General features: G+C 45.5%; 1 protein-coding gene across 1 annotated transcript in view; it reads left to right on the top strand.

Annotated features, from left to right (window-relative positions):
• MOGAT1 (monoacylglycerol O-acyltransferase 1) overlaps nucleotides 1-26,160 on the top strand; it is a 103,409-nt gene that overhangs the window by 33,969 nt on the left and 43,280 nt on the right. The window contains exons 2-4 of the mRNA XM_063915907.1: nucleotides 2,250-2,394; nucleotides 11,475-11,653; nucleotides 20,104-20,308. Of these exons, the coding sequence (XP_063771977.1) occupies nucleotides 2,301-2,394; nucleotides 11,475-11,653; nucleotides 20,104-20,308 (478 nt within the window). The 5' untranslated portion in view covers nucleotides 2,250-2,300. The remainder of the gene's footprint in view (nucleotides 1-2,249; nucleotides 2,395-11,474; nucleotides 11,654-20,103; nucleotides 20,309-26,160) is intronic.

The raw sequence follows: 26,160 nt of genomic DNA, 5'->3' as shown, positions 1-26,160 counted from the left end.
GTTCTTACCTCCGGTTCCCGGATTCCTTCAGCACCCTTTACTAAGTGAAGCAGACGCTTATCCAAACAGCACTACGAGGAATATGATCTCCCGCCCTTTGCTGCTGGATAATGTCTGCTGAAATTACCTAGTGTAGATATGTGAAGGACAGGACGAGCCCGCAATTGATAAAGCTAAATATTTATCTTATATAATACCCTTTATGAGGTCTAAGAACACTGTACGCTAACTACGTATGAAGTACCGTAAGGGTACGCACGTTGCGTAACAATCGCTTAGCCGTGGTCGAGACGCTCAAGCGTTACGTTCGCTCACGGCCAAGAGATCACTGGCAGGCACTCTATTGGCTGCCGACTACCGTAATGATTCGCTATAGCGATGCGACCGCTCGAGACCACGAAGAGATCACCAGCGGCGCACACGCTCACAATGTAAAACCTTTAAATCTAAACCATAAACAGTGTATTATGCAGTAAACCCTTTGTGTAGTGATATGGTGTAAATGCAACACAGTATAACCTTACTAGCTTAAAAGCAGTTTGAGCGTCACCGACGCTCTGAGAATACTTAACTCTATAAGAAATACACAGATACCTAGGCTTAGGGTCCAACGCCTAATATATATATATTTTGAATGATATACTTGCAAAAGAATTAATAGAAATACAAATCATACACTACAATATAACATAGACTAACTAACCAGGTAACTACACCGTAAATACAATACAATTAAATTTAAGAGAAAAATGAGAGAAAGAGAAGAGAGAGAGAGATATGGCCCATAATAAGAGAGAAACAGTATGATTACGGAGAAAAACTTACGCACAAAGGAAACGATCGCATGCGCCTCTGGACATCCAGCTCCCGATTTTCAGCAATGATAACCGTTGAAGAGTGAGAGCTGGATGTGATCGGCCTTCCTATTTATGCCCCACACACAATGCAATTCAATGGTCCCTACAATCTCATTGTTCATTGGACACAGGAATTCCTCCTCGCATTATAACAAAAGGTCATAGGTTGATTCATACAGGTGGGCTGTGACTATTTCCAACAGCTCAGGTGGGAGGGAAACTGGGTTTCCCGCCGCATGGGTAATAAAGTGCAAATAAAGTAAATGTTCATAAACTTCTTATGTCCATAACTATTCGCACGAGCGATTGATCTGCTTCAAACCAACACCGGAATATTTCTAATTAAATATTCTTCCGATGGATACTAAACACCACTGTATTACTCCTGTCTGACCCTTCGTATCAAACAAAGAGGGATTTCTCTGTTCATGAACATTCTATATTAACCAAACTTTCAGAATCTATCAAAGGGACCATGATCTACAAAATACATTATATAGTGAAAATATGTAACGATTGAGTCGCACGCTACGATCACATAAACTCTACCGTAAATACGCATACCGTGCGCCTGCGGGTGCCCGCGACTATGAGTATGCGCACGTACGGGAGAGCGTACGCATGCGCAGCACGGACCTGTGTGAGGTGCAAATATGGTAGTGTGCATAGAGATATTTTTCTGACTTTGACACTTCATAAATAGACTCCTAAATGTCATCTAATAGATCAGGCTGTGGAATGCACATCCTATGCATTGTGGCCATGGCCAGGGCTGTAACGAGGGGTGCGCGACTGGTGCTGCAGCACAGATTGCAGAACTCTACAGGTGGTACTGAGACTGCCCCGCAGCACTTGCTCTGGCTGACAGTTTGCCTGGAATTGCAACCAGGATCTCTGCTGCAATGCTGCCTTAGCAACCTTTAAATGCTCCAGACTGTGACAGTCACCGCTCAGCCTGAACAGATGATAAAAGCGCTCTGAGGCTGTTTTAGTCTGTGATGCACTTTCCATTGCTGCCAGCCCCGCCCCCTCTGTGTGACTTAATGACATCATGCATGCAATATCATGATATCAGGCACTCGGGGGGCGAGCCGGCACGGGGCTCATTTGAGCCCTGTTACGGCATTTGCCATGGCCACAATGAAGCATTCCTGTAGATGGCATCTCTGCCCAGGTTATAGTCTGCTTGTGTGTGCCCAGTTTTAGTTCTTGTACTCTGCCAACATGTGCCTACAAGTGGGTATGCTGATCAGATGAACAAATAGGTGTTCTTCGGACAGACTGACTTATGATGCGTTTATCGAAAACAACATGGAGCCCTGCATGCTGTGATAACGTTTGTTGACTGTAGCTGTGTTACTTGGTCATCTGATTGTACTTATTTCTCCCCAGGGTCTGGGGAACTAGTGTTTTCCCTACAAAGAAGAACATATAGGAACAAGAATGAAGGTGGAATTTGCGCCTCTGAATATCCCTCTGGCTCGGAGGCTGCAGACTGCTGCTGTGTCTCAGTGGGTTTTCTCCTTTCTGTTATTGGGTGAGACCTATGATGGACATTTTTGACAGAAAAATCTGTCCATGTTTCTGGTATAGTTTGGAAAATAAAACTTAGTATTTGGCTGTTGTTGGCAAAACCATCTTTATCATCTTGCTTTGTAATTGGCAACCATAAGGTCTGGTGCAATTGTGTGGCCCCTGTAAAAGTGACTCTTCCTGATATCACCGTGTGCTGTCATTAGGTATATCTGTGCAGGGTAGAAAGGGCACACTATAACCTTGCATCGGATTGTCGCAAGACTGCTGGATCATTCAGGTTTATCCCCTGCATTGGAGTACCTACTGTGCTAAATATTATTCCCTCAATTTGCATTAGATCTGATTTTACTGAAAATAGCAAAGTTAGGAGCTGATTGGTACTTTATTCTCTGTCTACTTTATCTCCTTCCAAGGCTTAGTAAATAGGTTATAACACATATATGGGTCTATTTGGGTAATTACCTAGGGTTGTGTTAATTCATGTATAGCAAAGTGTGTATTTGTGTATGTGTGTGTATATGTATGTATGTATGTATGTATGTGTATGTATATATATATATATATATATATATATATATATATATATATATATATATATATATATATATATATATATATATATATATTTCCCAAAATGATATATAAGCAGAGATAGGTAAGGCACTCCTGAAAGCTATGAGAAACAATACCGGTGCCTCCGTGTAGCATAGCAATACAGTAGAACAAGGACGTGGCACTCACTGTAATAAACGATCGTTTATTACAGTGAGTGCCACGTCCTTGTTCTACTATATATATATATATATATATTTATTATTATTATTATTATTATTATTATTATATTTTTTTCTTTTTGCCTATTTTCCTTACACAATAGCCACAAAACAAATATTTATTCAATCCAGTGCGTTCCCAAATGAAAGCTTTATCCATTCAGGAAAAACGTTGGTTAGACTTAACGATAACATAAAATATTCCCGATGAAGCAGCACAGTGCAGGAATTGTCCTGTCAATAAGGTGCAAACTGTCTCTGGTCAGTTAGGAGTTAAGTAACATAACATATATGGAGTCAAAAAGGTAAGTTAATGACCGTATGTACCGAAAAGAAAAGGGTTTCTATCTAGAGGGCAGGCGTTATGCCATTTATAATAAAACGTGTGACTTGTTTGTGTGTGACTTTATAGCAGCACAAGGTCACTTCCATCCTCACCTTTATCCCACATTCACAATGACTCTAGCTGAAGTTATTAATAGATGGCACAAGCTGTGCTTTGATGCTGGTCAGTCATAGTACACTAACAACTTGCCAATTTGTTACCTGTGTCTCAGTACTCCATGTGTATTTGCATTAACCTAATAAAAAGTCCTTACTGTGCCTACTCTTTTCCGTATACCCTGAGGACATTTCTAAGCATTGCTATTAATAGTATAATTACATATATAGGAGACGGGATCCGGTCTCTAGGTCGACAGGTCAAAAGGTCGACATGAGTTTTTCACAATTTTTTTTTCTTTTTCTTTTTGACCTTTTACATACTTAACGATCCACGCGGACTACGATTGGGAATAGTAACATGTGCCGAGTGCAGCGGTAGCAGAGCGTAGGCACCTTGCCCGAAGCATGGCGAGCAAAGCGAGACATGTGAGGGGACACGGTGCACTAATTGGGGTTCCCGGTCACTGTACGGCGAAAACAACACAACCTCCCCCCCACCCCCACCCCCCATAAAAAACTCATGTCGACCTTTTGAGCTGTCGTCCTAGTTACTGTCGACCCTGCATACCACACCCATAGGAGACACTAGTATTTGAAGTGCTAGAGAATGGTGAAGACACAGCCAGTTTCACCAGTGTGTCCGTCATCTGTGTCACTACACATTTATACTTTATCTTCAGCTTGCAGACTGATATTTATCAGAGAGTGAATAGCCATATACATTAGCTGTCAAAACGGGTGTTTTCACAGGTGATAAAGATTTGCCCCATACATGAAGGGGCAACTATCAAAGTTATGGAATATTAGGTCGACCGTGTCTAGATCGACACCAAATGGTCGACATGCACAAGGTCAGCAGGTTCAAAAGGTTGACCCGGAAATAGTCGACACATGAAAAGGCCAACATTGGTTTTTCTGAAATTTTTTTTGGGGGGGTGTCAAGTATTACCTTCCAGCACGTGGAACCCCAGTTAGTGTAACGCGTCCCTTCGCATGGCTCGCTGCGCTTGGCACAGGTTACCATTTCCAATTCCCAAAAACTCATGTCAACCATAAGCCATGTCGACCATATGCATGTCAACAATTTTGTGTCAACCTATTGACTGTCATCTTTTTGACTGTTGACATATCATCCAGATACCCTCTAGCAATATCCTTGCCAAAATTTGGAGGTGTCACCGCCAATAGCTTCCCCATGAAAAGTATGGAGAAGCAAGATTACAATGTAACTAGTAGTGCTGTAGTACATCTACCGCTACCATCTTTATCCTATTCTCATGTCCTTGTAGTTATCGGTTTAGGTTGTAGTATTTTATGTGGGGCTGGCTCCAAATTATTGAAGGACCCTTTGTGGGTTAATTGTGCTTAACCTTTTCCCGTGTGTGTGCGCTGTCACATTTACAGTATGTCAGGCAAACAGTGTGTTTCTTCTACAGCGGAGTGTTCCTCTTCACCAGGGAGCCCGCTACTGGGTGCTCAGTGCAGTGCACCTTCCCAGAATAGCGGGGCTGAACCAGAATGGGTTAATTCAATCAAGGGAAAGATCTCAAATATTTCTACAAAGCTATCCCGCAATGAGAAAGAGACGCAATACTTAAGAGACTGTGGATGAGTTTATGAATAGAGACTCAGTCCCCAAACCAGTGTCTCAATCCCCTCCCATTTGTCCGCAAAAACGATCTCTGGCCCATATCCGACTCTGACGCTGGCGGGTCAGACATGGACGAGGGTGAGGTGGATTTGGAGGGGGTGATGCTACTCTGTCACAGGGAATAGAGGCTCTTATAGAGGCTATCAGAGATGTTCTGCAAATTCCTGAAAAGGTGTCAGAGGAGTGTGAAGAATCTTATTTTAATCTAAAAAAGAAGTCTTCAGTCACTTTTCCTGTGTCAAAGGAATTGAAAACCCTGTTTGAAGAACCGTGGGTTAATACTGATAAGAAATTTCAAATCCCTAAAAGGTTGTTCTCATCTTTTCCTTTTCCTCTGGAGGATAGGAAAAAATGGGCTGTCAAGTAAAATTGGATTGCCTGTCCCTGGTGCAGCCTCCCTGAAAGATACGGCCGATTGTAAAATTGAGACTAAACTCAAATCGCTGTACGCAGCTGCTGGGGTGGCCCAGAGACCCACTATTGCATGTGCGTGGATCACAAAAGCCATTGCTAAATGGTCAGGTAACCTAATTGAGGGGTTAGATTCCTTGTCTAGGGGGGGATGTTGTCTTACTCCTGCAGCATATACAGGACTCTGCAAACTTTATGGTGGAAGCCATAAAAGAGATTGGTTTGCTTAATGCACGCACCACCACAATGGCTGTCAGCACGCAGGGGCTTATGGCTTCCCCAGTGGACTGCTGATGCGGACTCCAGGAAAAGCGTGGAAGGCCTACCATTCACAGGAGAGGCCTTGTTTGGAGACGAATTAGACAAATGGCTCTCCAAAGCTACTGCGGGTAAGTCTACGTATCTTCCTTCCGCAGCTCCCTCAGCCAGGAAAGCTTATTCAGCTTCAAGTTTGCAGTCCTTTCATACAGCCAAGTTTAAGGGAAAATCCAGAGGTGCCCCTATGGCCTCCAGAGGCGCAAGAGGTAAACCACGCAAACCAGCATCTGCAGGTGCTCAGGAGCAGAGCCCAGGCTCTGCTTCCTCAAAGCCTTCAGCATGACGGTGGACCTCGAGGCCTGGAGGACTGTCAGGTGGGAGGCCGACTAAAATTTTTCAGTCACATCTGGTCAAGTTTGTGCCGGGTTTCCTGGGTAATAGATCTTATTTCCCAGGACTACAGACTGGAGTTCCAAGAGTTCCCACCTCACAGATTTTTCAAATAAGGCTTACCAGCTTCACAAGAGGCAAGTATAACTTTACAGCAGGCCATTCAAAAACTGGTGCAGACTCAATTCATTGTTCTAGTTCCACATCATCTACACAACAAGGGGTACTATTCCAACTTGTTTGTAGTACCGAAACTGCACGGTTCGGTGCGGCCAATTCTGAACCTCAAGTCCTTGAACCCGTTCTTAAGAGTGTTCAAGATGGTATCTCTGAGAGCAGTGATCTCATGTCTGGAGGAAGGGGAATTCCTAGTGTCTCTGGATATCAAGGATGCGTACCTTCACATTCCGATCTGGCCGCCTCATCAGGCTTCTCTCCGGTTTGCACTGCATGACTGTCACTACCAGTTCCAGGCCCTGCCATTTGGTCTCTCCATGACACTGAGGGTGTTCACCAAGTTGATGGCAGAGATGATGTTTCTATTCCGCAAACAGGGAGTGAACATAATTCCTTACCTGGATGATCTTCTGATAAAGGCGTCGTCCAGGGAGAGGTTGCTGGACAGCATTGGCCTCTCAACCAAACTTCTCCAGGATCACGCGTGGATTCTGAATCCTCACCTAGAGCCAACACGGAGGCTCCTATTCCTGGGAATGATACTGGACATGGAGTCGCAGAAAGTGTTACTTCCATTAGAAAAGGCATTGGTAATCCAGTTGACGGTTCGGGATGTCCTGAAGACAACCCGGATATCGGTGCATCTATGCATCCGCCTCCTGGGGAAAATTATGGCTTCTTACGAGGCACTTCAATACGGAAGGTTTCACGCAAGACCCTTCCAGCTCGATCTGTTAGACAAATGGTCCGGATCGCATTTTCACATGCACCAGAGGATTCGTCTGTCGCCAAAGGCCAAGATCTCCCTTCTGTGGTGGCTACAGACCTCTCACCTCGTCGATGTTCGGAATTCAAAACTGGATCCTGTTAACCACGGACACAAGCCCCTGAGGTTGGGGAGCAGTAACCCCAGGGGGTGCAGTTTCAAGGAAGATGGTGAAGTCAGGAAATGATCCTTCCAATCAACATTCTGGAACTCGGGGCCATATACAATGCCCTTCTGCAAGCCTCTTATCTTCAAAATCAGGCTATTCAAGTCCAGTCGGGCAACGTGACGGCAGTGACTTAAATAAACCGACAGGGCGGAACGAAAAGCGGAGCAGCAATGTCAGGTGTCCAGAATTCTCCTCTGGGCAGAAAAAAACGCTGTGGCATTGTCAGCGGTCTTCATTCTGGGAGTAGACAACTGGGAAGCAGACTTCCTCAGCAGACACGACCTGCACCCGAGGGTGTGGGGCCTTCACCTGGAAGTGTTCAGGTGCTTGACATGTTGGTGGGGATTGCCACAAATCGACATGATGGCCTCTCGTCTCAACAAGAAGCTCAGGTGGTATTGTTCCAGGTCGGGAGACCCACAGGCAGTGGCGGTGGACCCTCAGACGACTCGATGGCTCTATCAGATGGTGTACGTGTTTCCTCCACTCCCTCTGATCCAAAGATTTCTCAAAAGAATAAAAAGGGAAAAAGGTTCAAGCAATACTCATTGCTGCGGACTGGCCAAGAAGGGCCTGGTACACGGACCTTCTGAAGATGCTCCTCGAAGATCCGTGGTCTCTACCTCTTCGCGAGGATCTTCTGCAACAGGGCCCGTTCGTCTATCACAGAGGTTCTCAAACTCTGTCCTCGGGAGCCCACACAGTGCATGTTTTGCAGGTAACCCAGCAGGTGCACAGGTGTATTAATTACTCACTGACACATTTTAAAAGGTCCACAGGTGGAGCTAATTATTTCACTTGCGATTCTGTGAGGAGACCTGCAAAACATGCACTCTGTGGGCCCCCGAGGAATGAGTTTGAGAACCTCTGGTCTATCAGGACTTAACGCGGCTATGTTTGATGGCATGGAAATTGAACAGCTGATTCTAGCCAGAAGAGGGATCCCTAACAAAGTTATCCCGACTATGATCCAAGCCAGGAAAGGGGTAACGTCTAAACATTACCACCGTATTTGGAAGAAATACGTCTCTTGGCGCGAGAGCAGAACTTATTCTGCGGTGGATTTTCACCTGGGACGTTTCCTGCTTTTTCTGCAAGCAGGTGTGGATGTGGGCCTACGTCTGGGCTCCATAGAAGTCCAGATTTCGTCCTTGTCCATTTTCTTTCCGAAACAATTGGCTTCTCTCCCTGAGGTCCAGACGTTTTTGAAAGGGGTTCTGTGCATCCAGCCTCCCTTTGTGCCTCCCACGGCACCTTGGGATCTCAATTTGGTGCTGCAGTTCCTCCAATCGAACTGGTCTGAACCGTTACAGGAGGTGAACGTAAAATATCTTATGTGGAAGACCGTCACACTGTTGGCCTTGGCTTCAGCAAGACGTGTATCGCAGCTGGGGGCTTTGTCTCACAAGAGCCCCTATTTAATTTTCCATGAGGACAGAGCTGAATCACCGACACTTCCGCTACTTCAGAGTCTTTGGATGTTGTGAGGGCTTTGAAGGTATACTTAAAGAGGACAGCTCATCACAGGACATCCGACTTGCTGTTCGTCCTATATGATCCCAATAAAATTGGGTGTCCTGCTTAAAAGCAGACAATTGCATGCTGGATCAGTCTCACTATCCAGCAAGCTTATTCCACTGCAGGCTTGCCGGTTCCAAAATCTGTACAGGTCCGTTCTACTAAGTCGGTGGGTTCTTCCTAGGCAGCTGCCCGGGGTGTCTCGGCTTTACAGCTCTGCTGAGCTGCTACTTGGTCAGGTTTGAATACATTTGCTAAGTTCTACTAGTTCGATAATTTGGCATCTTGAGGACCTTCAGTTTGGTCAATCAGTTCTGCAGGAACCTCAGCACTCTCCCATCTGGTTTGGGAGCTTTGGTACATCCCCATGGTACTAAATGGAACCCCAGTATCCTCTAGGACAGGCATTCCCAACCGCGGTCCTCAAGGCACACCAACAGTGCAGGTTTTAGTGATATCCAGGCTTCAGCACAGATGGTTAAATCAAAATAACTGAGGTACTAATTAAGTCACCTGTGTTCAAGCCAGGATATCACTAAAACCAGGACTGTTAGTGTGCCTTGAGGACCGTGGTTGGGAAACACTGCTCTAGGACGTAAGAGAAAATAGGATTTTAATTACCTACCAGTAAATCCTTTTCTCGTAGTCCGTAGAGGATACTGGGCGCCCGCCTGGGGTTTCGTTCTTCCTGCACTGTTACTTGGTTAAGTATTGCTGGTTCAGCTGTTTCTGTTCCTGTTAAAGTTTGGTTAGCTTAGCCTTTTCCTTTTGTTTGTGTGTGATGGTTCGAAATCTCACCACTCTATCTCCCTCTCCCCCTCTCCCTCTCCCCCTCTCCAGTTTCCTAGACTGAGTCTGGTAGGAGGGGCATAGAGGGAGGAGCCAGCCTGCCCACACTATCAATTTCTTAAAGTGCCCATGACTCCTAGTGGACCAGTCTATACCTCTCGGTACTAAATGGAACCCCAGTATCCTCTACGGCAGAGCTGGCCAAACCAGTCCTCGAGATCTTCCAACAGTTCACATTTTCCAGACCACCTAGCTGGTGCACAGGTGTAGTCATTACTAATATGTGCTGCATTCATTCCTAACTGACAATTCTACAGATCTCCAGGAGGCCTGGAAAACATGTACTGTTGGTAGATCTCAAGGACCGGTTTGGCCAGCCCTGCTCTACGTACTACGAGAAATGGATTTACTGGTAGGTAATTAAAATCCTATTGTTTTCTGTACTGTTTAAAACACAGAGAAATATTTGCGATTAGAGACACTTTTAAGTAGGCTGACCATATTATCCCTTTAACCTGAGACACTCATTAATTAATTATACAGGTTCTGTGGCTGCTTAAAACCAGGTGAAATGCAGGCTAGTTGCCAGCCAGCCACAGAACCTGTGTAATTCATGATTGTGCCAGGTTAAAGGGATAATATGGTCGGCTTATTTTAAGCCTATACACTATTGAAGCTCAGGGTTCCTTTAAAACCACTTAACTGGCATGGTCAGATTTCATGCAACTGCGTCGTCCCACCCTGTCCCCCCGTTTTTGACGAGGATATCCGTTCTGCAGATGTGCATAATATAATGTTTAAATATTTAAAAAAATACTTTTTCAACTTTATTAAATAAAATAAACTTTAAAAAACAATGTTAACGCATTTGAAGGGAAAAATCGTCAGTAAGAGCACACAGGTCTCTGCTAAGTATATTTACAGTCTCCACCCTCCACTTATCTGACAGTCGCTGATTAGGGCCTGACTTGTTGCTAACATTTGTGTAAAGTTGATTGTAATTCAATTCCTCTAAAAGGAACTGAATAGTATATTAGAGTAGAACCCCCTAATTACCTGGATGATTGAAATCCTCATTATTTCAAAATATATGTAGAATACTTACTGTATTGTATTTGTCTGTTAATAGGGACGATGTTCACTCTTTGGAGCCAAAGCGGAAAGTCAAATACAATATGTTGCCAATCGTGGTGGAAATTAGATGTGCAGCCTAGCTCAGATTACTGTACAGTACTTGAAGAAAATCAAAATTGAATACCCCAAATGGAGCACTAAAGCAGCCCAGATTACAGCACTAAACAATAACTAATTAGTGAATTAAGCACTGTAATAAAACAATGGAAATAGACTGTAAGTAACCCCCGAGACTCAATCCAAACTTCATTTTGTCTTCCTTTATCTCCTCCTCCAAGCAAATCACACGAAAGAAAGAGAAACACAATAATATATTGTAGTATTTCAAATTCAATGGAATCCACCTGTGTTCATGCAGGAAAATATTAGGTATATCGCCCTTTTGTAATTTCCTGCCACCAGATAAAGGATAGTGAAAATCACTGCACACAACCATACTCCCTTTTGGTGTTTCAACCTACAGGAAGAAAGTCATAAACTTGCATATCCTAAATCTTTCCACCTGTTTGAGAGTGTCCTGAGCCGGTTCCCGTAGGTGTGCAGGAACAGTGCTATGCCCTATAGTGACTTGTGTCCCGTTTTCCTTCTCCCCTCTCTGTAGCACAATGCTGTGTGGGAATATTTTTCGTGTTGGTCCTTGCCAGATTCTGGCTTGTGATTGCTCTCTATGTTCTCTGGCTGTACCTTGACTGGGAGACGCCTCAGACTGGAGGCCGCAGGTGCGAATGGGTACGGAATTGGACAGTGTGGAAGCATTTCAAGGATTATTTCCCAATCAAGGTATTCAATAAAGGGAATGTAGAAGTAACAGCTTTAAATCAATAGTTTATTTTAATGTTTACTTATAAAAATAACCCCCAATTTCTCTGACGTCCTAGTGGATGCTGGGAACTCCGTAAGGACCATGGGGAATAGCGGCTCCGCAGGAGACTGGGCACAACTAAGAAAGATTTAGGACTACCTGGTGTGCACTGGCTCCTCCCTCTATGCCCCTCCTCCAGACCTCAATTAGAATTTTGTGCCCGGCCGAGCTGGTTGCACACTAGGGGCTCTCCTGAGCTCTTAGAAAAGAAAGTATATTTAGGTTTTTTATTTTCAGTGAGATCTGCTGGGAACAGACTCACTGCTACGAGGGACTGAGGGGAGAAGAAGCGAACCTACCTGCTTGCAGCTAGCTTGGGCTTCTTAGGCTACTGGACACCATTAGCTCCAGAGGGATCGAACACAGGCCCAGCCTCGGTCGTCCGGTCCCGGAGCCGCGCCGCCGTCCCCCTTGCAGAGCCAGAAGCAAGAAGAACGTCCAGAAAATCGGCGGCAGAAGACTCCGGTCTTCATTAAGGTAGCGCACAGCACTGCAGCTGTGCGCCATTGCTCCCCATGCACACCACACACTCCGGTCACTGATGGGTGCAGGGTGCTGGGGGGGGGGGGCGCCCTGGGCTGCAATAAGAGTACCTTAAGCTTGGCAAATAAAAACATAATATAGTCAGTAAGACTATATATGTGTAAAATCCCCTGCCAAAAATATCCTGAAAAAAGCGGGAGAAGTCCGCCGTGAAGGGGCCGGGGCTATCTCCCTCAGCACACTGGCGCCATTTCCTCTCACAGCTCCGCTGGAAGGACGCTCCCAAGGCTCTCCCCTGCAGTTTCCAGGCTCAATAGGGTAAAAAAGAGAGGGGGGGCACTAAATTTAGGCGCAAACTGTGTATTATAGCAGCTTTAGGGGAAAAATCACTGTGTGTAGTGTGTATCCCTGCATTATATAGCGCTCTGGTGTGTGCTGGCATACTCTCTCTCTGCCTCCCCAAGGGACTTTGTGGGGTCCTGTCCTCAGTCAGAGCATTCCCTGTGTGTGTGCGGTGTGTCGGTACGGCTGTGTCGACATGTTTGATAAGGAGGCTTATGTGGAGGCGGAGCAGGTGCCGATAAATGTGATGTCACCCCCTGTGGGGTCGACACCTGAATGGATGGACATGTGGAAGGAATTACGCGACAGTGTCAACTCCTTACATAAAAGGTTTGACGACATAACAGATGTGGGACAGCCGGCTTCTCTGCCCGTGCCTGCCCAGGCGTCTCAAAAGCCATCAGGGGCTCTAAAACGCCCACTACCTCAGATGGCAGACACGGATACTGATTCCAGTGTCGACGACGATGAGACTAGTGTACATTCCAATAGAGCCACTCGTTATATGATTACGGCAATGAAAAATGTGTTGCACATTTCTGATATTACCCCAGGTACCACAAAAAAGGGTATTATGTTTGGGGAGAAAAAGCTACCAGTAGTTTTTCCCCCATCTGATGAATTAAATGAAGTGTGTGAAGAAGCGTGGGCTTCCCCCGATAAGAAACTGGTAATTTCTAAAAAGTTACTAATGGCGTACCCTTTCCCGCCAGAGGACAGGTCACGTTGGGAGACATCCCCTAGGGTGGATAAAGCGCTCACACGTCTGTCAAAAAAGGTGGCACTACCGTCTCCGGACACGGCCGCCCTAAAGGAGCCTGCGGATAGAAAGCAGGAGGCTATCCTGAAGTCTGTATATACACACTCCGGAATTATACTGAGATCGGCTATTGCTTCAGCATGGATGTGCAGTGCTGCAGCTGCATGGTCAGATTCCCTGTCGGAAAACATTGATACCCTAGACAGGGACACTATATTGCTAACCGTAGAGCATATTAAAGACGATGTCTTATACATGAGAGATGCACAGAGGGATATTTGCCGGCTGGCATCTAAAATAAACGCAATGTCCATTTCTGCCAGGAGATGATTGTGGACTCGGCAGTGGACAGGAGATGCAGATTCTAAAAGGCACATGGAAGTTTTGCCTTACAAGGGTAAGGAGTTGTTTGGGGATGGTCTCTCGGACCTCGTTTCCACAGCGACAGCTGGGAAGTCAGCATTTTTACCCCATGTTCCCTCACAGCCAAAGAAAGCACCGTATTATCAGGTACAGTCCTTTCGGCCCCAGAAAGGCAAGCGGGTTAGAGGCGCGTCCTTTCTGCCCAGAGGCAGAGGTAGAGGGAAAAAGCTGCAACATACAGCCAGTTCCCAGAAACAAAAGTCCTCCCCCGCTTCCTCTAAGTCCACCGCATGACGCTGGGGCTCCACAGGCGGAGCCAGGATATGGTGGGGGCCCGTCTCAAGAACTTCAGCGACCAGTGGGCTCGCTCACAGGTGGACCCCTGGATTCTACAAGTAGTGTCTCAGGGGTACAAGCTGGAATTCGAGACGTCTCCCCCTCGCCGTTTCCTCAAATCTGCCTTGCCGACAGCTCCCCCGGACAGGGAGGCAGTGCTGGAGGCGATTCACAAGCTGTATTCTCAGCAGGTGATAATCAAGGTACCCCTCCTTCAACAAGGACGGGGTTACTATTCCACAGTGTTTGTGGTACCGAAACCGGACGGTTCGGTGAGACCCATTTTAAATTTAAAATCCTTGAACACTTATATAAGAAGGTTCAAGTTCAAGATGGAATCGCTCAGGGCGGTGATTGCAAGCCTGGACGAGGGGGATTACATGGTATCCCTGGAACTCAAGGATGCTTACCTGCATGTCCCCATTTACCCTCCTCACCAGGAGTACCTCAGATTTGTGGTACAGGACTGTCATTACCAATTCCAGACGTTGCCGTTTGGTCTGTCCACGGCACCGAGGGTATTTACCAAGGTAATGGCCGAAATGATGATACTTCTTCGGAAAAAGGGAGTTTTAATTATCCCGTACTTGGACGATCTCCTTATAAAGGTGAGGTCCAGGGAACAGTTGTTGATCGGAGTAGCACTAGCTCGGGAAGTGCTACAACAGCACGGCTGGATCCTGAATATTCCAAAGTCGCAGCTGGTTCCTACAACGCGTCTACTGTTCCTGGGGATGGTTCTGGACACAGAACAGAAAAGAGTGTTTCTCCCGGAGGAGAAGGCCAAGGAGTTGTCATCTCTAGTCAGAGACCTCCTAAAACCAAAACAGGTGTTGGTGCACCACTGCACGCGAGTCCTGGGAAAGATGGTGGCTTCTTACGAAGCAATTCCATTCGGAAGGTTCCATGCAAGGATCTTTCAGTGGGATCTGTTGGACAAGTGGTCCGGATCGCATCTTCAGATGCATCGGCTGATAACCCTGTCTCCAAGGGCCAGGGTGTCGCTGCTGTGGTGGCTGCAGAGTGCTCATCTTCTAGAGGGCCGCAGATTCGGCATACAGGACTGGATCCTGGTGACCACGGATGCCAGCCTTCGAGGTTGGGGGGCAGTCACACAGAGAAGAAACTTCCAGGGACAATGGTCGAGTCAGGAGACTTCCCTACACATAAATATTCTGGAACTAAGGGCCATTTACAATGCCCTAAGTCAGGCAAAACCCCTGCTTCAACACCAGCCGGTGCTGATCCAGTCAGACAACATCACGGCGGTCGCCCATGTAAACCGACAGGGCGGCACAAGAAGCAGGATGGCAATGGCAGAAGCCACAAGGATTCTCTGATGGGCGGAAAATCATGTGTTGGCACTGTCAGCAGTGTTCATTCCCGGAGTGGACAACTGGGAAGCAGACTTTCTCAGCAGACACGACCTCCACCCGGGAGAGTGGGGACTTCATCCAGAAGTCTTCCAAATGGTTGTACACCGGTGGGAAAGGCCACAGGTGGACATGATGGCGTCCCGCCTCAACTAAAAGCTAAAAAGATATTGCGCCTGGTCAAGGGACCCTCAGGCGATAGCTGTGGACGCTCTAGTGACACCGTGGGTGTACCAGTCGGTTTATGTGTTCCCTCCTCTGCCTCTCATACCCAAGGTACTGAGAATAATAAGAAGGAGAGGAGTAAGAACTATACTTGTGGTTCCGGATTGGCCAAGAAGAGCTTGGTACCCAGAACTTCAAGAAATGATCTCAGAGGACCCATGGCCTCTGCCGCTCAGACAGGACCTGCTGCAGCAGGGGCCCTGTCTGTTCCAAGACTTACCGCGGCTGCGTTTGATGGCATGGCGGTTGAACACCGGATCTTAAAAGAAAAGGGCATTCCGGAGGAAGTCATCCCTACGCTAATTAAAGCTAGGAAGGAGGTGACCACAAACCATTATCACCGCATATGGCGAAAATATGTTGCGTGGTGTGAGGCCCCAAGTTCAGACGTTTGTTAAATGAGTGCTGCATATTCAGCCCCCTTTTGTGCCTCCAGTGGCACCTTGGGATCTCAACGTGGTGTTGGATTTCCTTAAGTCACATTGGTTTGAGCCACTTAAAACCGTGGAACTAAAATATCTCACGTGGAAAGTGGTCATGCTGTTGGCCTTGGCTTCGGCCAGGCGTGTGTCAGAATTGGCGGCTTTGTCATGTAAAAGCCCTTATCTGATTTTCTATATGGATAGGGCGGAATTGAGGACTCGTCCCCAATTTCTTCCTAAGGTGGTATCAGCTTTTCATTTGAACCAACCTATTGTGGTGCCTGCGGCTACTAAGGACTTGGAGGATTCCAAGTTGCTGGACGTAGTCAGGGCCCTGAAAATCTATGTTTCCAGGATGGCTGGAGTCAGGAAAACTGACTCGCTATTTATCCTGTATGCGCCCAACAAGCTGGGTGCTCCTGCCTCAAAGCAGTCTATTGCTCGCTGGATCTGTAGTACGATTCAACTTGCACATTCTGCGGCTGGACTGCCGCATCCTAAATCTGTAAAAGCCCATTCCACGAGGAAAGTGGGCTCTTCTTGGGTGGCTGCCCGAGGGGTCTCGGCTTTACAACTTTGCCGAGCTGCTACTTGGTCGGGTTCAAACACATTTGCTAAATTCTACAAGTTTGATACCCTGGCTGAGGAGGACCTTGAGTTTGCTCATTCGGTGCTGCAGAGTCATCCGCACTCTCCCGCCCGTTTGGGAGCTTTGGTATAATCCCCATGGTCCTTACGGAGTTCCCAGCATCCACTAGGACGTCAGAGAAAATAAGAATTTACTCACCGGTAATTCTATTTCTCGTAGTCCGTAGTGGATGCTGCTGCGGATTGTCTGCAATACTTGTACAGGTTGAGTATCCCATATCCAAATATTCCGAAATATGGAATATTCCAAAATACAGAATTTTTTGAGTGAGAGTGAGATAGTGAAACCTTTGTTTTTTGATGGCTCAATGTACACAAACTTTGTTTAATACACAAAGTTATTAAAAATATTGTATTAAATGACCTTTAGGCTGTGTGTATAAGAAACATAAATTAATTGTGTGAATGTAGACACACTTTGTTTAATGCACAAATTTATAAAAAATATTGGCTAAAATTGACTTTAGGCTGTGTGTATAAGGTGTATATGAAACCTAAATGCATTCTGTGCTTAGATTTAGGTCCCATCACCATGATAGCTCATTATGGTATGCAATTATTCCAAAATACGGAAAAATCCGATATCCAAAATACCTCTGGTCCCAAGCATTTTGGATAAGGGATACTCAACCTGTATATAGTTATTGCCTAACTAAAGGGTTATTGTTATGAGCCATCTGTTCGTGAGGCTCAGTTGTTGTTCATACTGTTAACTGGATATAGTATCACGAGTTGTACGGTGTGATTGGTGTGGCTGGTATGAGTCTTACCCGGGATTCCAAATCCCTTCCTTATTGTGTCAGCTCTTCCGGGCACAGTTTCCTAACTGAGGTCTGGAGGAGGGGCATAGAGGGAAGAGCCAGTGCACACCAGGTAGTCCTAAATCTTTCTTAGTTGTGCCCAGTCTCCTGCGGAGCCGCTATTCCCCATGGTCCTTACGGAGTTCCCAGCATCCACTACGGACTACGAGAAATAGAATTACCGGTGAGTAAATTCTTATTTTTTTTGTTTTTCTGTTTTGTCTGTATTGGAGAGTGATTCATTCTTTGTATATATTAAGTTTAGATGTTTTATTACACACCCTATGGCACAATCTTGTAGCTTCTATGGACTGGTGACCTGTAGATTCCAGTCTATCTAACCCAATTTGGCGGCCACCTTTTATGTAACCTGAAAGATGGCTGGAACAGCTATAACTAATCCTATCCTTATAGCGAACTATGGGCCTAATTCAGATCTGATTGCAAAAGCAAAATTTTTCTCTAATGGGCAAAACCATGTGCACTGCAGGGGGGGCAGATATAACATGTGCAGAGAGTGTTAGATTTGGGTGGGTTATTTTGTTTCTGTGCAGGGTAAATACTGGCTGCTTTATTTTTACATTGCAGTTTAGATTTCAGTTTGAACACACCCCACCCAAATCTAACTCTCTCTGCACATGTTATATCTACCCCACCTGCACTGCACCTGGTATTGCCCATTAGAGAAAGTTTGCCACTGCGATCAGGTCTGAATTAGGCCCTATAAGCTTGTGGTGCAGAACAAAGGGATATTTGGTTTCAATCATGCGCTCCACAAACTAATCTAGAGCCGCTGGTGATCTATATAGGAACCACACCTGTTCCCAAATACTACACAAACAAAACAAGCATCCCTGCCCTAAGAATATGAAAACCGTTTATAAATGTATAACTTTTTTTCTTGAATGCTCTAATACAGGTTGAGTATCCCATAGCCAAATATTCCGAAATACGGAATATTCCGAAATACGGTATTTTTTGAGTGAGATAGTGAAATCTTTGTTTTCTGTGGCTCAATGTACTCAAACTTTGTTTAATACACAAAGTTATTAAAAATATTGTATTAAATGACCTTCAGGCTGTTTGTATAAGGTGTATATGAAACATAAATGAATTGTGTGTATGTACATAAATACATTCTGTGCTTAGACTTGGGTCCCATCGCCATGATATTTCATTATGGTATGCAATTATTCCAAAATACGGAAAAATCCGATATCCAAAATACCTCTGGTCCCAAGCATTTTGGATAAGGGATACTCAACCTGTATTTCTAACAGCTGTGTGCATCCAGTACCAAGTTCAGATCGCTTTGGCACAGAAAGATGCCCTCGTGAGACCACTTCTCAATCTTTCGAGATGTTTCTGAGTGAAATCTTACTTGCATATCGTTTTACTCTCGCATTCACATAAAGGTATCTTTTTAACTTCCACTCCACCAAACGCTTCACTCTGCTTCCAGATAATAAACGCTTACATTATCTTTCTTTCCCGCATGCACGTAGTTCATAAACAACAATAGTTCATAAAAATGTACAAAAATTGACAAAGGAGAGCGCCATCTCTGAAACGCGTTGATTGATCCTGTATATTCAGTGACGGCAGACCAAGGAGAGGAGACGACGGAGCAGAATTTCCATCAGCCACTCGTATCCGCTGACTGCAGAGGCGGTTACCAAGTCTGTGATTCCTTGTCTTCTATCTCAGAGATCTGGTCCAGTTCAACTGTAAAAGAAAGTGCTATACACATCATTTTATACATTTTTAAAAGTGTCAGATGTTTGAACTATTGTTGTGGACATTAAAGAAGTTTTATTGAAGAACTCTCGAATTGGAAAAGATACCTTTTACGTGCATGCGGGAAAGAAAGATAATGTAAGTGTTTTATTATCTGGAAGCAGAGTGAAGCGTTTGGTGGGGTGGAAGTTGAAAAGATACCTTGTGGTGCAGAACACTTATCCGTTGGCAATGTGCCGCATACTGTGAAAACCCAATGTTTAGGCAGCACGTATAAACATATGAGCATAATAAAGCCGTCCAGATGTACGAAGCCTTGAAAACTGATAAAGTACCAGCCAATCAGCTCCTAACTGCTATGTTAGAGGCTGTGTTTCATAAATAACAGTTAGGAGCTGGTTGGTTGTTAGATTATTATCACTATCCACTTTATCACATTCAAGGATTGGTGCATCTGGCACATAATGGGAGGTAGAAAGGGTTTCACTTGAATGTGTATATTGGATGAATAGCTCTGCATACTATGGCTCATTGCCTCCTAGAAATCATTCTGTTAAGTGTGTGCACAGGCTGCAGGCGGGCTAGCCTACAAATGTGTATACGGGCTGGACTTAAAATCCAAAAAAATGTTTGTTTGTTTTTTGCTTTAAAACCCTAATAAAATTTAAAGAATTTGCCTGAAGGTGTTCCATTTGGGGGGAAAAAATAACTGCAACATTTTGTATGCCAACAGGGAATATATTTCCAAACAAACACGTATGTACTTAAAAACTGGGTCATATTTTAACATTTAATAATGCTTTTAAACATGCATTGTGTGACTGCAGCCTGGGATTTCGATCTCTTTAGTAATTTGGTCCCTTTTTGTTACTTATCCAGCTCATCAAGACTGCTGATTTAGATCCTCAACACAATTACCTGATGGGGTTCCACCCTCATGGTGTTCTTGTTGCTGGGGCTTTTGGAAATTTTTGCACTAACTACTCAATGTTTAAGGAGCTTTTTCCAGGCTTGACTCCTTTCCTGCATATTCTCCCGTTCTGGTTCCGCTGCCCCTTCTTTCGAGAGTACGCCATGTCTGTGGGTGAGTAAAAGAAACTTGGTTTAATGCAAATGTGTACACCTTATTATTGTAGTTGGAACTACAAATTCTACAAGCCGTGTTACACTATCAGTTTATTTAGGCAAATTTACCTTAAATTATGTTTTTCCTCACATATTCCAGTCCCCAACATTGAGTGGAGGCAGCTATTTCGTGTGCTGAACAAATAGTCATGAAAATACAGGTTGAGTATCCCATATCCAAATATTCCAAAATACGTAATATTCCGAAATACGGACTTTTTTGAGTGAGATAGTGAAACCTTTGTTTTTTGATGGCTCAATGTACACAAACTTTGTTTAATACACAAAGTTATTCAAAATATTGTATTAAATGACCTTCAGGCTGTGTGTATAAGGTGTATATGAAACATACATGAATTGTGTGAATGTACACACACTTTGTTTAATGCACAAAGTTATAAAAATATTGGCTATAATTACCTTCAGGCTGTGTGTATATGTAACATAAATGCGTTCTGTGCTTAGATTTAGGTCCCATCACCATGATATCTCATTATGGTATGCAATTATTCCAAAATACGGAAAAATCCGATATCCAAAATACCTCTGGTCCCAAGCATTTTGGATAAGGGATACTCAACCTGTACAAAGCTACCTACAGTATAGCTTGCAAGCTTTGAGGAGCAGGGCCCTCACTACCTTACGTCTCCTGTTTGCTCCCTCTCTGTCTACTTGCTGGTAACACAAATAAATGATATGTAGTGGACGGTTGGACTGGGAACACCTAAAGACCAGATTGTGTTGGCAAAACATTATGTCCAAGTGTGGATTGCTTCTAATATGTTGTTGTTGTTGTTGTTGTTTTTTTCCACTTTTGTTGATGCAGATTTTGAATTTTTAATAAGTTGCATGGTTTTAGGGCACAGATCCACAAGGCATTGAGTACTGTCAATTTAAATATTTGTGCAGGAGTAATACATTACCACAAAAGTCGCACAAATCCTTCCTTAACTGTTTAAACAAAACAATAAATTAATGGATCATCTGTTTAAATCTGTAGTTTTAATATAGATGAATTAAAGATAAAGCCCAAAGAACATCTCAAGTGTGTTATATATTGTTATAGGGAGGCACAAATCTGTGGCCAGATATGACCACTGCAAAATCATTGCTTTGAGATGGAAAAGTACACACACAAGCTTTCCAGACCTTGGTAAATTTGCTATTATCGCAGTTACCATAGACTGCTACGGGCATTGCCTGTGCAAACAATGGCAGAGGGAATACAGAAGACACCTCCGATCTCTGGTACATTATAGTCGCACTACATGAAAAATGCATTAGAATCTCAGGATTGGCTTCAAATCTAGTTTAATAAATATGCCCCGAAATGGGCTAAAGAAGACCATGACTGCATTCCAAGATAAAGCACTTTGGTCAACCTCTCTGAAGAAAAAAATAAGATTTTAAACCTACCGGTAAAACTTTTTCTCGTAGTCCGTAGAGGATGCTGGGGACTCCGTAAGGACCATGGGGAATAGACGGGCTCCACAGGAGACATGGGCACTAAAAAGAACTTTAGGTATGGGTGTGCACTGGCTCCTCCCTCTATGCCCCTCCTCAAGACCTCGGTTAGAGAAACTGTGCCCAGAGGAGACGGCCGGTACGAGGAAAGGATTTTGTAAATCCAAGGGCAAGATTCATACCAGCCACACCATTCACACTGTATAACATGGGATATACGAACCAGTCAACAGTATAAAACAAAACCAGTATCAGCCCAAAAATGATCCAACTGAAACATAACCCTTATGTAAGCAACAACTATATACAAGTCCTGCAGGATGTTGTCCGCACAGGGACGGGCGCCCAGCATCCTCTACGGACTACGAGAAAAAGATTTACCGGTAGGTTTAAAATCTTATTTTCTCTTATGTCCTAGAGGATGCTGGGGACTCCGTAAGGACCATGGGGATTATACCAAAGCTCCAAAACGGGCGGGAGAGTGCGGACGACTCTGCAGCACCGAATGAGCAAACATTAGGTCCTCATCGGCCAGGGTATCAAACTTGTAGAACTTTGCAAAAGTGTTTGAACCCGACCAAGTCGCGGCTCGGCAAAGTTGTAATGCCGAGACGCCCCGGGCAGCCGCCCAAGAAGAGCCCACCTTCCTAGTGGAATGGGCCTTAACCGAATTCGGTAACTGCAATCCAGCCGTAGAATGAGCCTGCTGAATCTTGTTACAGATCCAGCGAGCAATAGTCTGTTTAGACGCAGGAGCACCAACCTTGTTGGCTGCATACAGGATAAACAGAGCCTCTGTTTTCCTAACCCGAGCCGTTCTGGCCACATACATTTTTAATGCCCTGACCACATCTAGGGACGCTGAATCCTCCACGTCCCTTGTAGCCACAGGCACCACAATAGGTTGGTTCATATGAAAAGAAGAAACCACCTTAGGCAAAAATTGGGGACGAGCCCGCAACTCAGCTCTATCCACATGGAAAATCCGATAAGGGCTTTTGTGAGACAAAGCCGCCAACTCTGACACTCGCCGTGCCGAAGCTAAGGCCAATAACATGACCACTTTCCAAGTAAGATACTTCAACTCAACGGTTTGAAGCGGTTCAAACCAGTGAGACTTAAGGAACCGTAACACCACGTTAAGGTCCCATGGTGCCACTGGAGGCACAAAAGGAGGCTGGATATGCAGCACCCCTTTCACGAAAGTCTGGACTTCTGGAAGAGAAGCCAATTCCTTTTGAAAGAAAATGGATAAGGCCGAAATATGAACCTTAATGTAGCCTAACTTTAGGCCCAAATTCACTCCTGTTTGCAGGAAGTGAAGAAAACGGCCCAGATGGAACTCTTCCGGAGGAGCAGTCTTGGCTTCGCACCAAGACACATACTTCCTCCAGATACGGTGATAATGTTTCGATGTCCCCTCCTTCCTAGCCTCTATCAGAGTAGGAATGACCTCCTCCGGAATGCCCTCCGCTAGGATCCTGCGTTCAACCGCCATGCCGTCAAACGCAGTCGCGGTAAGTCCTGGAACAGACAGGGCCCTTGTAACAGGTCTTCCCTGAGAGGAAGAGGCCACGGATCTTCTGAGAGCATTTCCTGTAGATCCGGATACCAGGCCCTTCGAGGCCAATCTGGAACGATGAGAATCGCCTGAACCCCTCTTCGTCTTATGATTCTCAATATCTTTGAAATGAGAGGAAGAGGAGGGAACACGTAGACAGACTGAAACACCTACGGTGTCACCAGTGCGTCCACTGCAATCACCTGAGGGTCCCTTGACCTGGCGCAATATCTCGGAAGTTTCTTGTTGAGGCGTGAAGCCATCATGTCTATTTGAGGCAGACCCCACTGACTTGCAATCTCTGCGAAAACTTCCTGATGAAGTCCCCACTCTCCTGGATGCAGATCGTGTCTGCTGAGGAAGTCTGCTTCCCAGTTGTCTACTCCCGGAATGAAGACTGCTGTCAGAGCGCTTACATGACTCTCCGCCCATCGAAGAATCTTTGAGGCTTCTGCCATTGCCACTCTGCTCCTTGTGCCGCCTTGGCGGTTTACATGAGCCACTGCTGTGATGTTGTCTGACTGAATCAGAACCGGTAGACCCTGAAGTAAGGTCTGCGCCTGACGAAGGCCGTTGTATATGGCCCTTAATTCCAGAATGTTGATGTGTAGACAAGCCTCCTGGCTTGACCACAGACCCTGGAAGTTTCTTCCCTGTGTGACTGCTCCCCATCCTCGGAGACTCGCGTCCATGGTCACCAGAACCCAGTCCTGGATTCCGAACCTGCGACCCTCTAGAAGGTGAGCACTCTGCAGCCAGGAGAGATACCCTGGCCCTGGGGGACAGGCGGTTCATCTGATGAATCTGTAGATGTGACCCGGACCACTTGTCCAGAAGGTCCCACTGAAAGGTTCTGGCATGGAACCTACCGAATGGAATGGCCTCGTAAGACTCCACCATTTTCCCCAGCACTCGCGTGCAGTGATGTACCGACACCCTGTCTGGCTTCAACAGGTCCCTGGCCAAGTCCCGCAGTTCCTGGGCCTTTTCTGTCTGGAGAAAGACCCTCTTTTGTTCTGGGTCCAGAATCATGCCTAAGAAAGGCAATCTGGTTGTTGGAACTAACTGTGACTTTGGCAGGTTTAGAATCCAACTGTGTTGTTGTAACACCCTCAGGGAGAGTGATACTTTGACCAGCAACTGTTCTCTCGATCTCACTTTTATCAGTAGATCGTCCAAGTATGGGATAATTGTGACCCCCTGCTTGCGCAGGAGCACCATCATCTCCGCCATTAATTTGGTAAAAATTCTCGGGGCCGTGGACAGCCCAAACGGCAACGTCTGAAATTGGTAGTGACAATCCTCCACCACAAATCTCAGGAACGCCTGATGAGGTTGATAAATGGGGACATGAAGGTATGCATCCTTTATGTCTAGAGACACCATATAATCTCTCCCTTCCAGACTTGCAATGACCGCCCTGAGCGACTCCACCTTGAACCTCTAAGTATAGGTTTAAGGATTTTCAATTTAGAATGGGTCTGACCGGACCGTCCAGTTTCGGGACCACAAACAGGGTTGAGTAATAGCCCATCCCCTGCTGCAGCAGGGGAACCTTGACCACCACTTGTTGGAGACACAATTTTTGAATTGCTGCTAAAACTACCTCCCTCTCTGGGGAAGAAGTCGGCAGTGCCGATTTTGAGAAACCGGCAAGGAGGCACCTCTTCGAATTCCAGCTTGTACCCCTGGGAAACAATGTCTATTGCCCAGGGATCCACCTGAGAGTGAACCCAGACTTGGCTGAAAAGACGAAGACGTGCCCCCACTGGAGCAGACTCCCCCAGCGGAGCCCCAGCGTCATGCGGTGGATTTAGTAGAAGCCGGGGAGGACTTCTGTTACTGGGAACTGGCTGTAGCTGGCAGATTTTTCCCCTTGTCCTTACCTCTGGCAAGAAAGGAAGATCCCCGAGCTCTCTTGGATTTATGCGGCGGAAAGGACTGCATCTGATAATGTGGCGCTTTCTTAGGCTGTGAGGAAACATAAGGTAAAAAAGTTGATTTACCAGCAGTAGCTGTGGAAACTAGGTCCACGAGACCTTCCCCAAACAACTCCTCGCCCTTTTCCTTATCAATTGTATCCATATCAGCAGATAAGGTATCGGTCCACGCTAGTACAACGCTACAAACCCAAGCCGACGCTATCGCCGGTCTGAGTAATGTACCGGTATGTGTGTAAATTTACTTCAAGGTAGTTTCCTGCTTGCGGTCAGCTGTATCCTGAGACGGCAGCGCCACCTTTTTGGAAAGGCGCGTCAACGCCTTGTCCACCCTTGGGGAGGATTCCCACCGTATCCTGTCCTTGATAGGGAAAGGATACGCCATAAGAATCCTTTTGGGAATCTGCAGCTTCTTATCTGGAGTTTCCCAAGCACTTTCAAATAACTCATTTAATTCAAAAGAAGGTGGAAAAGTAACCTTGGCCTTCTTTTCTTTAAACATGTGGATCTAAGGATTAGGCACCGCGGGGTCATCCTATAATATGCAGCACATCCTTTATAGCAGAGCTGGCCAAACCGGTCCTAGAGATCTACCAACAGTTCATGTTTTCCAGGCCTTATGGAGAGCTCTAGAACGGTCAGTTAGGAATTAATGCAGCAGATCTTAATTAGTAATGACTACACCTGTGCACCAGCTAGGTGGCCTGGAAAATGTGAACTATTGGTAGATCTCGAGGACTGGTTTGGCCAGCCCTGCTTTATAGCAATAATCATATCATGAATACTCTTAGCCAATTTTGGCTGCAACCTCGCATCATCATAATCGACACTAGAGTCAGACTCTGT

The sequence above is a fragment of the Pseudophryne corroboree genome, chromosome 4 (genome assembly GCF_028390025.1).
Source record: "Pseudophryne corroboree isolate aPseCor3 chromosome 4, aPseCor3.hap2, whole genome shotgun sequence".
Taxonomy (NCBI): Eukaryota; Metazoa; Chordata; class Amphibia; order Anura; family Myobatrachidae; genus Pseudophryne; species Pseudophryne corroboree.
Note: the sequence above shows the minus strand (reverse complement) of the source record. Positions and strands in the feature narration are given on the sequence as shown.